General features: G+C 35.8%; 2 protein-coding genes across 2 annotated transcripts in view; both read left to right on the top strand.

Annotated features, from left to right (window-relative positions):
* The first annotated feature begins 589 nt into the window (after window positions 1-589).
* On the top strand, window positions 590-3,677 carry LOC110453528 (transcription intermediary factor 1-alpha-like). Its single transcript, XM_021502504.1, has 2 exons — window positions 590-701; window positions 1,235-3,677. Exon 2 carries the CDS (start codon window positions 1,265-1,267, stop codon window positions 3,278-3,280), a length of 2,016 nt encoding a protein of 671 aa, XP_021358179.1. The 5' UTR covers window positions 590-701; window positions 1,235-1,264; the 3' UTR covers window positions 3,281-3,677.
* A 4,105-nt stretch (window positions 3,678-7,782) lies between these two features.
* Window positions 7,783-14,163, top strand: part of LOC110453513 (protein timeless homolog) — a 30,547-nt gene continuing 24,166 nt past the window's right edge. Inside the window, exons 1-8 of the mRNA XM_021502469.1 lie at window positions 7,783-7,885; window positions 8,646-8,766; window positions 9,521-9,674; window positions 10,503-10,620; window positions 11,305-11,367; window positions 12,232-12,333; window positions 12,715-12,755; window positions 13,657-13,771. Of these exons, the coding sequence (XP_021358144.1) occupies window positions 8,682-8,766; window positions 9,521-9,674; window positions 10,503-10,620; window positions 11,305-11,367; window positions 12,232-12,333; window positions 12,715-12,755; window positions 13,657-13,771 (678 nt within the window). The 5' untranslated portion in view covers window positions 7,783-7,885; window positions 8,646-8,681. The remainder of the gene's footprint in view (window positions 7,886-8,645; window positions 8,767-9,520; window positions 9,675-10,502; window positions 10,621-11,304; window positions 11,368-12,231; window positions 12,334-12,714; window positions 12,756-13,656; window positions 13,772-14,163) is intronic.

Genomic DNA, 14,163 nt, shown 5'->3' with positions numbered 1-14,163 from the left:
TACTTAATTGTATTATGATATTTTTACTTTATATTATAATGATCATGTGAATATGTATATTAGCTTATTTAATTATTCACTAGCCACTTTTTGTGGATCTTGAATCCCAAGAAAGACCTAGTGAAGGACGATGGACACTATTCACTCATTTCCTTGGTGAGTTCAAGATACAGCACGGACTGAACTGTAATTTCTATAACCAATTCGAGTTATCTCCCCTATACTATTGACTTTGACATAGATATATATATAAGTTGTACCTTGTTTCGATTTTTCATTTCACTATAAATTGATATATATACCATTGCATACAAATGCATGCAGGGGGAGCTGATGTAGGCGTAGCCTGCTGATCGATCCTATTCAGGATTGAAATTTCATGATACGTTATCTGGCGCATAATTTATTTTCGTTTTCATTTTCCCATTTTTGTCCGTTTTGATTCAATTTTATCATACATTCTCGACTTCGTCCTTAAGTCCATTTCATATACTCATTTATGCAAATATTATAGAGACTGGTATATTTATCATACATTTATTTTCTGTGTTAATAATCAATCAATCCGGATGCATTGTACCCGGCATTATGATCGTAATATTAGTATTTTACCACTTTTTGAGCTGTGACTTGCTGTGACCCGTGTCGATCTACCCAAACGTGTGGAATGGTATGATAAGGGCGCTGAGAACAATATTAACGTAAGTACCAAATCTTTATTATATCAAAACTTACGTTTTAATCAATAAATATTTTTCATTTTCTTAAAAGACAGGCATTATAATAATAGTTGAATATAATGTAGTTGTAATGATAGTGATAGATATATGGAAATCGAAAGAGGATGTATTTGACGTAGAAGGTAGGAACAATAATAATAATAATGATAATTCGAGGTTCTATATACCGCTTTATCACAACCTAGTTCGTAGGTCGTGCCAAAGCGGTTCACAAATTAGTATCCGTGGTTATAGGGTCTTTGCAACCAGCCAATATCTTTTTCAACTCCCTGGGGAACATACATCCGGTGCTGCAATTTCAGCGCTCATAGCTAGCTTTCTACAATTCTAGCACAACCCAACCACGTACACATTTACAGTTGGGTAGAGATTTCTTTCATACATTTTTTAACGTGAAGAAATGAAAACATCCGATAAAATACTCAATGTTAATAAACTTCCGATGTGCAATATTTATCGCAATATAAATCTTCGTAATTCCTTATTTTTTGTAGAAAAGCAACCAGTTTCTGTGGACGTGTGCAATGGCAGAAGGTGGTCCCCAGCCGGCCTCTCTTGGCCCATCGTCTGTAGACAGCACCGATCTGTCGGACTCGAACCTGCTCGATTGTCCTGTATGTCTGGAGCAGTTACGTCAGCCGAAGTCTCTACCGTGTCTCCATTCTCTTTGTGAGGAATGTTTGAGTAGGTACATCGTCAATGAGGTGTCGGGGACGAGCGATGCGACGACTTCCTTTACCTGCCCGGTGTGTAGGACGTTAACTCACCCCATGGACAAAACAGAGGACAAAGAAAAATGGGCCAAGCAGTTTCCAACTGACAATGTTGCCATAGAGATTATACAACTGAAAAACGGGACGACAGAACCACATTACTGCATGCCCTGCCAAAAGAAAGGGAAGATGACAACGTCTGCACAATTCTGGTGTAAAACAACCCAGTCTTTATTCTGCCAGTCCTGTAAGGTGGATTTCCATGATATGATTCACATCAACTGTGACATCGTAGATATAACAGAGTCGAAGAGTTTCCTACTAAAGCAGTTAACATCTGACAAGACATGTGATAAACACAAGGAAAAGATGGATTACTATTGCATGGACCACAAGTCCCTTGGCTGTTGTAAATGTATCACTGTTGGTCACAGAAAATGTGAAGAAGTGGCGACGACAGAGGATTACTGCGAGAAACTGGAAAGCAGTTCACGATTACAGGAAATGACGAAATCTCTACGACAAGGGACAGAGGCAATGGAATCTCTAATCAGAGATTTTTATCTTCAGCTTCAGAACATTGCTGACGACAAAGACACAGCACTGAAAAGCATCGAAGACCTGCATGAACGGATAAATATATGTATCAACGACATGAAAAAGGAAATAACAGACGACTTGGTCAGAGCGTACAAAGAGGAGAAAGAAAACCTGAAGCTATCTAGTCAGAAATGTGAACGGTTAAAGGTTGCTATACAGAACACACTGGAGTCGTCCACCACAGCAATGCAAGGCAACGACCACATTGAAACAATCCTGCTATACCAGAGAGGTCAGACGGAGGTCGAATCCTGTAAGGGTTTGGTGAGAGAGATGCGGAAATCCCTTTCAACTATCACTCTTGAGCATAAAACTGACCCTGATGTGACAAGCCTGGGCAAAGTTTTGAATTTTGGGAAAATCGTTGTCCGAAAGCAGGGGAGAATTTCTCCATCTGGTACAAAGACATTCGCGAAACCTTTATCCGAATGTGAAGTGAAGGAAGTAAGAAAGGTCAATATCAAATGTCCATCCGATACGTCTGATTGTGCTGCACGGGGAGTTGTTTACCTTGACGACGGCAGAATTGTGGTGAGTGATTACAGAAACAAGAAGATCAAGCTGATCAACACAGAGGGAGATATTGTAGACGAGCTGAAGATGGGTGGAAATCCCTATGATCTGTGTATGGTGGACAACTCCACGGTGGCGACTGCTATAGACATCCCTGGTGGTATACGTATACTGACAGTCACTCCCTCCAAACTTACCCTGGCGTCTGAAATAAACACAGAGATGCCATGTTACGGTATAGCGTATAGAGATGGCGGATTCGTCGTGAGTTCAGGATCCGAGGTTTTCAGTGTGATCCGTGATGGTACAAAAGTAACGACACAGAAACTATATGGGGGTACAGATACAGTATTTGCTTTGTCTTATGATTCAAAGTATGGACGACTCTACACCACCAATTACTCATACAGTACTGGCAGTCAGGCTGTTGGTAAGTTGTCAGATGACAACAAGCACTCTGACGTTTTGAAGGTTGGTGTAGTTAAGACTGCGTATGGAGTGGACGTAGACGGGGAGGGTAACGTCTATGTCTGTGGTTACGGCTCCAACAACGTGGTACAGATGTCCGGGGACGGGACCAACGTCCGGGAACTGTTAACGGCAGCGGACGGTATCGACAACCCTGAGGCAATATCTGTATGTGGGGATAGGCTTGTGCTCACCAACCTTTCCTCCAAACAGTGTAACTTTATCACGGTGTTTCAACTTATTTGATAAACAATTTACACATTGACACCTAATGTGAGGTTCATTATGGGTCTAATTGAAAATAACTCTATTTTTTTACTTTCAAAACTTAGTAAAATGTACTCGCAATCTACAAATAATCAACTTATAATATGTAGAGTATAATTAGTGTGACCGGTGTATTTTTCCTCTCAATTGTAGCCAAAGACTATATAATAAGCTGAATATAGGAGGAATATAATGCCGATACAATCCGACCCTTCGCTTTAAATTTCATTCTTTTTTTTTAGTTTAGTGAATTATACTTATGTTATCTTTCCATTAAGATATACACAATGAAATTGTTTTAACAAATATTTTCAAAAATGACAAAAAAATATGCCTGTGTTAAAATTCCATTTGGAATGAAAATTAAAGGATTTCCCCTGGACTTTTCGTTATTATCTTCATTCGGTGAAAAGATGATACATGTAGCTATGATATCAGTCACAGGCGTGGTTTTAGTAAATGTATGCACAAACAACAGGATAGCGTTATACCAAACCAGGGACCTGTATTCATGAAACCTTTCTCTACTCAAACTCATATTTTTTGCTCAAGCCCAATTGCTTATTCCAGTAATAAATTGATAAAAACATACATTCTGTCAATGAATTGGAAGAACTTTGAGAGAATTAGGGCCAAGTATCATTAACGATGTTTAAATTTGACTTTTAAAACGTGTATCATGATTTTAAGCCAGTTAAAAGAAAGTAGGTTTGAGCACAGAATCCATGCATGCTTGAGCACGAACATGGTTTCATGAATACGGGCTCAGGACTCTTGGATGTATAGCCCGGCATTGTTTATAAGTATGTGTCTAATAGATTTACCATATCATATAGATACAGAAAGGGGCTATAAGTAAATAGGTAAATTATTCATGTAAATAATTAACTAGTCACTGACCATAGTGCCTGTCAATCTCGGCCCAGACTCGTATTGTTTTTATAAGTAAAATAAAACAGAGTCAGGTGATGGCACGTCGTCCGTACTTCAACAATCCTTGTTATCGCTAGTCATCGAACAGTTCTCGGCAGATCTTTCTCAAATTCCATAAGAAGGTTCAGTAGTCAATCACGTTTCCCTTTGATACTGTTGGGAAAACCAAACAAAAACGGATGGTCGGGTTGGCAGTGGATAGCGCACTCCGCTTTCACCAAGACAGTCAGAATTCGATTCCCCGATTAGGTTATAAAAATGTATTGGGTCACTTGCCCAACTACGATTTTCCTACTGGTACTCCGGTTTCTTTCCACATTAAGACTCCATTTTAACCTCATCCGGGCCAACAAGATTGATTCTGCTTGGTGAAGATAACAAAGAAAGGTTTGATCTGGACTCGAAATCGATAAAACTAGTGTAAATATGAACAGAGAAATGTTTACATGGGAGACCCTTGAAAAATTACAAGGAGAATAAGATCAGGTGGTCAGAGGGGTATGCGTCCCATGCTTCATGGACGACACCAGCAATGTATGATATAGGTCCACTGTCCACAACCTGTATCTTTGTAATCCCCATGTTGATGGTGTGTCCGCCAGCAATCGATATTTATTATAAAAAGGTATAATACACTGCGACTAGTAAACACCATAGGTTGTAAAAGTATGGATGTTACTAACAAGAAAGAGAAAATTACGATCGAATGGAAAATCAAAATCGTCCCGCTTTTCGTACAGCTTAGTAGTAAGATGTCCCCGTTGATAAAATGTTGTAATTAGTTAAGATCGAGAAAGCGGTTTGAAGTATCCGTAGGTTCAAGTTCAGGAGGCTATATATATACGGTCGGCGTGGTCAATAAGTATTTTGTTATTTAATGACAGCACGTTATTTAAATATATAATTGTAAAAGTGAAGGACATTGTAAGATTGTTCCAGTCCTGGTAAGCTTTAAATAAATTAAGTCTCATATGAAAACAGAAACATGTCGGAGAGAAGAGGGGCACAACTTGTTCCCATAGGAATACCTACTGTTTGCTAGAAAATCTTGCCACCAGCTTCCACAAATATATATAAATCAGTTAAAATTCTCACAAGTTCATCCTCGTTATATTTTATGGTGGCATTTTTTAATATTTTTCATAGAAATTGCCTTTCTAGGGGAAAAAACTCTCGTACTGTCTGCAGTTGATGGAATCATTTAATTAAGGGTCATCGTAAAGGGCTATTCCACTGAAATGTCATTACCCGGAAATGGTAGCATGACACCCCGACTGGTCACATTATACTGACAGTGGTCTAATCAGTCCTTAGGACTTTGATTTGACACAGTCGATCAGGGGACAGAACTCACAACGCTTGGACGTACAACAAACACCAAAGCGTTCCTTTATCTAGGTGTGAGGTATTTTAGTGTATAGAAAGTGGTAAAATAAGTCAAATGTTTTGGAAGAAGAAACATTTTAGGAAAGAATGCTGAACTTCAAAATCTACGTTCCAACACTTTAATTTTTGGAGAATACTGTGTCACAACACTCACTGTTATATTACCCGGGTTTATTGGTATACAAGTTTAAGAATGAAAGTTATAGAAGTTTGAATAAAAGGTTGATTAATATCTAGAAGAGCAAGTTATGAAACGTTGTTTTTCGACAAAACGAGGGACGTCCGTATCCTTATCATCAAATAACCTACAACAAGTCTAGTTCTTTCTGCAAGCATGGCTTTTAATAGTGCAACAAGGATTGTAAGATAAATAAGACAACTAACAGTGTTATTTTTAATGGTTTATTTGTCTACAGAAACATAATCACCCTTATCGTGTAGATCGTGGAGCGTGATTTGAACATCGAGGCCAAGGCATACCAACTTGTGCTTGTTTTCTATTCTGGGCAATCTTTTTAATGATGGACCCGATAGAATTATTAGTGTTAAATAAATATCTGTCAACATGTCTTCTGTATGTACAATGTCACTGGTATCAGTTGCGCGGGTATAAGGCATGCCATTTTTTTCTTCAATCTTATGCAGCTCAGCTGTAGGGACCGCCGTCGCCGGGCACTCCCAAATGGAAAGATCCTCTAATCGTTGGCCAAAATTAGCCGTTTTCACTCAGGAACCTCTAAAACCCCTGTGCAAGACTTTTCTTTTCGACAGCTTAAGTCACAACACATGTCACATGCTATGTAATGGAAGATAAATATAATACTCAGTTCGACTTTATATCAAAGTTAGTGCATTCAAACAAGATTATGTAATATGGATCGAACTGCAAATAAACACATTGCAACTAGTTGTAAGCATGATTTGATAGTAACAACCCGCCTTCCTCAGCTCAATAGACTTTTTAACGAAAAGACCAAAATCGCACAAAAAAAATCGGTATATTACTTGTATGTCAGTTAATGGTGTATTTTTTTTCAAAACAATTTCCTTATGTGTAAGCTGTACGCACAATGAAGAAGAGATGTTCCTCGTCGTGTGTGATTCAGTTTTATGTTACTTAATTACTGTAGTCTACGGACTTAATTAGATAGCACTAATCCAATTCCGTGCTGTAACAAATTAGCAGGTCCATGTAGTCGCACCTAGTAATTTAGCATTGGCGGATCCAGAGGGGTTTTTTTGGCTTCAGGACCCCCCCCCCCTCCCCCCCTGATAAATTTCTTTAAAAATGATGTATTTTCACCATTTTCCCCCCACATGGAAACCCCCCAGGAAATTTGGAACCCCCCCCAGATAGGTCTCTGGATCCACCACTGTTTAGCTATGCTGCTTGACAAAGCCTTGCAAGGCCTGCATACGAACTTGCAGGTCCTCCAGGATTTATACCCGAAAATGTTACATTTAAAAACAGACAAACCAGTTGAACCGGCTACGTAAAGGAGTCTAACACTGAATTATATCTAAGTCCATGGTTACAGCTATATTTGGACCTAAATTAAGGTGTTCAGAAATATATTACAAAAAGTGTTAAGGTAAACTTTCAGTAAACATGCCACAGGGTTGATCTTATCCCCTAAAACGTGTAAAATTATATCAGAATATTTCATAAACTACCAACTGTGGTCCAAAATGTTGATATTGCTCTGTTTTCTAAAGCCTTTGATAAAGTTCCTCATTCTAGACTTCTATCTAAACTCAAATATCAATATTCGTTACATGGTCAAACTCTAGAAAATTTAGATTCTGGAAAATAACTAGGGGATGTCATCAACTCAGAACTAAATTGGAACAACCATATACAGCTCAGTAGACTTCCATCACAAACTTTTTGAGTCTGTCCCTTATAGCTAGACTGGCAGAAGAAAAATGCAAGCTGTTCAATCGTTTGGATCGCGATAAACGCGATTTAATAGGATTTTTCTCTGTGTCACAGAATTAGATAAAACTGTTATTTCAGTCCGTGTCTATACTTATTATTCCCTTTCTTGTATAGATCATTAAGTTTATTTATATTGTGAGTCGATGTTAAAAGAAATACGGATTTTCGACTCATTCGGATCGGTTTATTAGTCATTTGTAGTGCGTCTGAAAGACCACGATTGTTGTTATTCAGAAAGGCGCCAAATTCGTCATCAGATGCTGAGAGTCGTTACCGGGAATTATAAGTTATCATCCGATATATAACATCTTGCAACCAAATTGAAGGTATTAATAGTAACATCTTTTCTTGCGAAGCTAATTCTGTCTTAGATAAATACTTCACCACTCTCATTTAGTGTTTTACTCGGCTACTGGTCAGAGTGAATTTGACAGTGTTTTGTTGTGCACCTAAAATTCTAGGCTAGGTCTATCCACGGACTTAGATAATCTAATTCCGTGGTCTATCGTGTCATTTCTAAGATAAAAAGGTATATGAGAGATGTAAAATATAAACCAACAGGTCCTCGGACTGTACACAGAAGATCGGAAATCCATAAACTGATTAACTCTTTGGGTAGGAATTTAGCGCCTATATCACTCATCATCAGGCCATTTAGGGGACGTCTCGCACCGGGTCGTTTCGCACAAAACGTAACCTTTCTAGACTTTTTAGACTTACATAGCCACATGAATGTTTTCTTAGCCTCAAGTACATGTATCATATACCCCAAAGTTATTACGGAACCACAATCTTTCATGAAACATAAAACATCGGTTGTAAATGCAGAAACCACGAAGGACTTTGAGATCATGTTGGATAACCATCTGCAGGACACTATTTACAATAATTACTGATAATGACTTTTAAAATAACTCTTTTGGGAAAGTTTATATATGTTAACCAGTGACAATATAATATTTTTATACTATGTTTTGTGATATGGACTTAGAGGCTTTCAGCCTGCGTCCATTATTTTTCAATTAAATTCAATTAAATAAAACAGTAAGTTTTTAATATTTATAGCATTTATTACATTTTATTCAGTCAACGACACCTGATGACATTTGAGACCCTGCAGTCATGATGCATGTGGAATTACAAGCCACATGTAGTGCACTCGGCTACCTAGAGGGAAATCGTTATGTCAAAGAACCAGAATGTCTTGGTAAGTTAATATCCCTATATATAATGGATAAGTCCGGATCCTTATATAATTATTATCAATCAATGGAAGAGGTGTTGATCTTGGATGCCTGTTGTCTAGGGACTTTAGAAGAAATAGCATCAGATACTGATTTATGTACAAATGTACATGTCCTTACACCAAAACAAAACCAATGCCATTATGGTAGGGTATAATTATAAGCTATTATAAGCTAGAATGTGGAATATTGATGTTCAAAAGGTAGATTTCTAAAATTGTAGAATTTCAGGCCAAAAATAATTGAAACCTACAATTTACCTTAAAGCTCTATTATACTTGCCGACTCCTTATTTTGGAGGGATACTCACCATTTTGGACACTTAATTGAGCATTCTCAACTGGTGAATAAAGTAAAGTATTAGAATTTCTAAGATCTGATTATTTCAACCGAAGATGCTGTTTAAAAGTGATTTTTGTTTTCCTAGGGTGTACGTATATATCACATACACACATTTTATTTATGTTTTTAATTTTGAGTATGCATAATCTTCTCCATGGAAATTTCAAAAAGTCAGCAAGTATGCTGCTTGTGAGATTTTAGTGACTGTCAAGTTTATCCCTGTTCAGTTGACATTTATAGTGAGCAAATTAAAAAAAAAGCAATTGATTTTATGCAGGTACATGTACATCTTTACATTAATTGCTTTCATTTTTTTCATTTTAAGACTAGATTAAATATCAAGTATATGATGTTTGTTTTTATGTTTGTATTCAGAAACTGTAAAGGATCTGATTCGATTCCTGAAGCGTGAAGATGAAACTTGCGATATTAGACGCCAGCTTGGTCATGCCCAAATTGTACAGAATGACCTACTTCCACTAGTTAAGCAGCACCACAATGAACGGCAGCTCTTTGAGACTCTGATCAGGTTATAATAATTAATTTGAAACAGTACTGTGTACTAGTCTGTATGATGCTACAAATGCACTTAATTTTCTCCAGGGTTCATCTGTAACCCCCTGGTCACCATCTGTGTAAAATGAGGAGAAATAATCATTTGGCACTAAAATTTTAACTCGTTTTAATTGCTTGGTGCAAAAAGGACTTGTTGTTATTAGTACTAAGCATTGTGTCAATTTGATACATAGCAGTATTTTAATTTACATCTATGGTATTGAGGAAAATATGAAAATTGAAGTAAAATGAGAATGCAACTATATTTAAATGTATATATATATGCCTTTAATCAGAAACATCCTCCATTCTGCCTGAAAAAGCCCTTAGAGGCAGAAAGGCCTAGCGGACCACTTGAAAGATTTATGTTTTTATTCTATATTTTCCTTCGCAAGGATTCATTTATTATCTACTATATACAATGTATATATAATAATGAATATATATGATGAAGGAAGTTTGACAAGTTTTTCACTCCTTGTTGTGTTAGTAATACATTTTCATCATTAACGCAAATGTATCAAGTGTTTTATCCAAAGTAAAGGATCACCTAACTCTACCAATGCATCTCTTTATTTTCAGTATATAGCTAGAGATAACACTCAGTGATCAACCTACAATTTATTTTCATGGGTCCTTTCAACTGTATTGCTAAAAACAATAGGTACCACGATGTTGAAATTTAAGGATTTCAAGATATTCTAGGAGTCCCATCAAAATTGTATGAGCATAAGACTTGGGACTCATATGTTTGTTTATCACTGAATACCGACTAGTTCTAACTGTTAGTTAAATATTACAGGGTTTTGGTGAACTTGACACAGCCTGCCATTATCTGTTTCAAAAATGCTATTCCTGTCGATAAAACAATGTACAACTACTACCTCGAGGTGGAGGCAGAGCTGCAAGGATATAAAGAGGTATGTGTTACAGGGTATCGGTAGTGGTAGCGATTTATTGATTAGGCGAAATAAAAATATACTGTTCCTGTTCATGTGAAAAGTCTAATAATATTTATGATCTGCATTTCTGTGTTGTGATCAAAGGACAGGTTGGTATAATGTTTATACCTAATATTCTATACCTTTTTTATATGCATATCCAATTTTTTTCCAAAAGTTCTAGAGTTCGACATATAAATTTGAGTTAAAACCTATCAAAACTTTTTATAGTGCTTTGAGGATTATCTTCCTTATTTTGATCAGTTGTATACTGTGGATATATAATTGTATGTAAGCTTGCTCCATTTTAACTTGATGTAATAAGATGTAAATATTCAAATATGAACAAATGTTCAAAATACAAAAAGAACAGAATATTTTAGGATATAATCATATATCAAGGTAATCTAGCTAAAAAGTGCAAAATTATTTTTATGAAAACAACAAAAGAAAAATGTTGATGTATATGTAAAAAACAAACACAGAAGTTTTAAAGTGACAGTCTTTAGATTAGGAAGAGGTAGAATTGGTAGAAACTAACTTTTTTAGGTAATTCCAACAAAGGTCAAGGTCAAACACAAATATGAACCAGTGAATTTGCGTCTACACCTATGTGTTGAAGTCAGATTATTATGTACTGTTCACAGAACGCTTGTGTTTTAGGTGTTTGTGGATGAAGACTTTTTCAGCACCTTAACAGAACGGCTTGGGGAACTGTTGAAGCTGGTAAGATGTTCTTGAGATATAATACACTACAAACTTTCCATTTAGATTTTCATCTTCTATTTGGAAGTATTTTCTATAATCTATAGATTTGCTATTGACTTTTGAAATGTGCCAAAATGTCTATTATCAAATCCTGATAACAATTAAGTTAATCCTTGAATTTTATTGTGATTCACATTTGTTTAAGGCCTTTTTGGTTGTACCATTTTATTCCAAGCTAAAATGAAATGGATTACTGAGACAATTTTACATACAAAATCAAGTTTTCCTTCCAATAGCTTGTTGTATACTGGAATAACCTTTTCATTTCAACAAATTTTATTATTTAGAAAACAAATGTATTGGACAACAGGCAAGCCTATTTATAAGTCCTCTCCAGTCAATAGGTACCACATATATACAAGCCAAAGTGAATAAAGTAAATGATGGAACAACCTTATAATTGGGGTCTGTATAGTGGGACAACTGGATAATATCAAAACTTTGTGACAAGGAAGTGAGACAATAAGATAACAAGTGGCTGGATTGATTACCAAAAAAGTATTCTTGATCATATGTTTGGAAATCATATATATATACGTGTACATATTGCTGTAAAGTGATGTAAGGCCTTTCACCACTAAAGACCATAATGGACTCATCCCCATAACTGCATCGTAGAGTCTACTAAAGTTACCTGGGATAGAAAGGGTTAATCAAATGGTTTTAATTATAAATGCAAGTAGAGACTGTTTCATACCTGATGAATGAACTAATTCATATTTTTCGATTTTTTAAAGTTGATCACCAAAAAATGAAAGACTGCAAAAGTTTATAAATGAGTTTTAAGTGTTTTGTAAGCTAAATGTGCGTTTTGTGTTACAGGACTGGGAACACCGACAGGAGGAAGACCGTCTCCTAATAGAGAGAATTCTCATCCTCATCAGAAACATCCTCCATGTACCACCCAATCAAGACCAAGAACAGGTCAGCCAATCAGCATCAAGCTTACAAAGCTTATCCTTACTTTCGGTGGGATGTGACACATTAAATGGGCTTAAACGTTTTGAACTTGTTAAAAACAATATTCTGAACAAATTCCATTAATTTTGTGGAGGCAATCCTGGCATTGGATATTGTCTTTTAGGACCATAATAAATCATTATACGCTTTATTTACTAGTATTGTCTATTTATCAATGTCAATAATTGTGGAAAAGGTTTCCTTTCCTGATTTCAGAAATTCTAAAAAAATAATCTGCATATCTGGGTTTAACATGTGAAGCTCCATTCAGCTTGTAAGTTTTTCTATCATAGAACTGTCAGTGTCATATACAATTTATCATCTGTATGTGTCTATGGTTGACAGAGGACAGATGACGATGCTACAATCCACGATCAAGTAATCTGGTAAGTCTTTACTCAAGGTCATTTTAAAATTCTCAGTTAATTTTTAGTAGTTTCCAAATTCATTTGCAAAGCACCTGTATCTAGTAAGGCCTTAATTAAGTTTCTTCATGGTCCCTAAATGATACTTGCCAGTCAAAATGTTGTCCTTCACTGGAACAATAATCATCCTTCATATTGTACATGTATATATTTCTATATATATATAGAATCTGATGAACCTCTAAAGAGGTGAAAGTATTTGGGAAGTACTAAGAAACTCTTTTTGTCAGTTCTTTTTTATGTTGCATATATACTAATGTTCACTGATAAAATAGCCCTCATTAGGAAGTGCCAAAAAGGTGATATGTAAATCTGATGCTACAATGTCCCTACATGTATATACAGTTTATGACCCTGTATACAACCTATGTACAAATATTTAGAAAGGGCATATTGAAATAATGATTTGCTTACCTATCATAGCCTAAAACACACTTTCTGTGCTAATATCTTGAATGAAATACAAATATGTTGATTGCTCTTGTATTCATTTTGGAACCTTCTTTATATATAACTCCTGCCAATTTATAATTGAGATAGAAAAATAGTTATTTCATCACTGTTGTGTCTTCATCACTTCACAAATTTTACTTCATACAATAAATACTATTATAAAGAAGGACATGAATATTCAACTAAATTTATCAAGTATGATAAGACTTCGTCAATTCAAGGTCACAGTCATTGATACTCTCTGTATGTAAAAAATTGTCCAAACATTTAAAATAATATTACATGGTGGTAGGGCCTCCATATCTGTTAGACATTTCCTAGTTTTTTGAATATTTTTTTGAAATTTGAATTGTTGAACTGGATGTATTTCCAGCCAAGAGACTGAGTTACATGTATCTGTGTTGTGAAGGGCCATACACTGCAGTGGACTAGAGGACCTGCTGCTGTACATTGCCAGCTCGGAGGAGGAGCGTCAGTTCTCCATGCATGTCCTTGAGATTGTGTCTCTGATGTTTCGGGAGCAGGTCAGTAGCAAGTTTCAAGTTTCTGGATTCTATGGTCGACTTTTAAAAATTGACCATAAAAGTCTTTGGATACCTAACAAATTGCTGTTGTACCCTTGTGACATAAAATTAAACACATATTGTTTTTAGTTGATACTTTTTACCTCTGAATTTTGAATTTTAATTTGTTATTTCAGCATGTAAATGTTTGTAAAATTTGAGATGTTAAAATTCAGTTAACCAGCTGATAATATAAGCTTTGTAACAGTATATAAACCAGTACATGTATTTATAGTTACTTTTAGTATGTAATATTCTGGCTAATACAGTTTATGTCATCAATCATTTGAGGGACATTTAATGAGAAATACCATAAAGAAAACTGATTGATATATGCCACACCAGAAATCTAT

The sequence above is a fragment of the Mizuhopecten yessoensis genome, unplaced genomic scaffold, assembly GCF_002113885.1.
Source record: "Mizuhopecten yessoensis strain PY_sf001 unplaced genomic scaffold, ASM211388v2 scaffold7441, whole genome shotgun sequence".
In the NCBI taxonomy this organism is placed as follows: Eukaryota; Metazoa; Mollusca; class Bivalvia; order Pectinida; family Pectinidae; genus Mizuhopecten; species Mizuhopecten yessoensis.
This window is presented reverse-complemented; position numbering and strand designations above follow the sequence as displayed.

What these genes read in the sequence shown, in the direction of transcription:
- LOC110453528 (XM_021502504.1), top strand. Translation starts at nt 1,265, where the DNA reads ATGGCAGAAGGTGGTCCCCAGCCGGCCTCTCTTGGCCCATCGTCTGTA.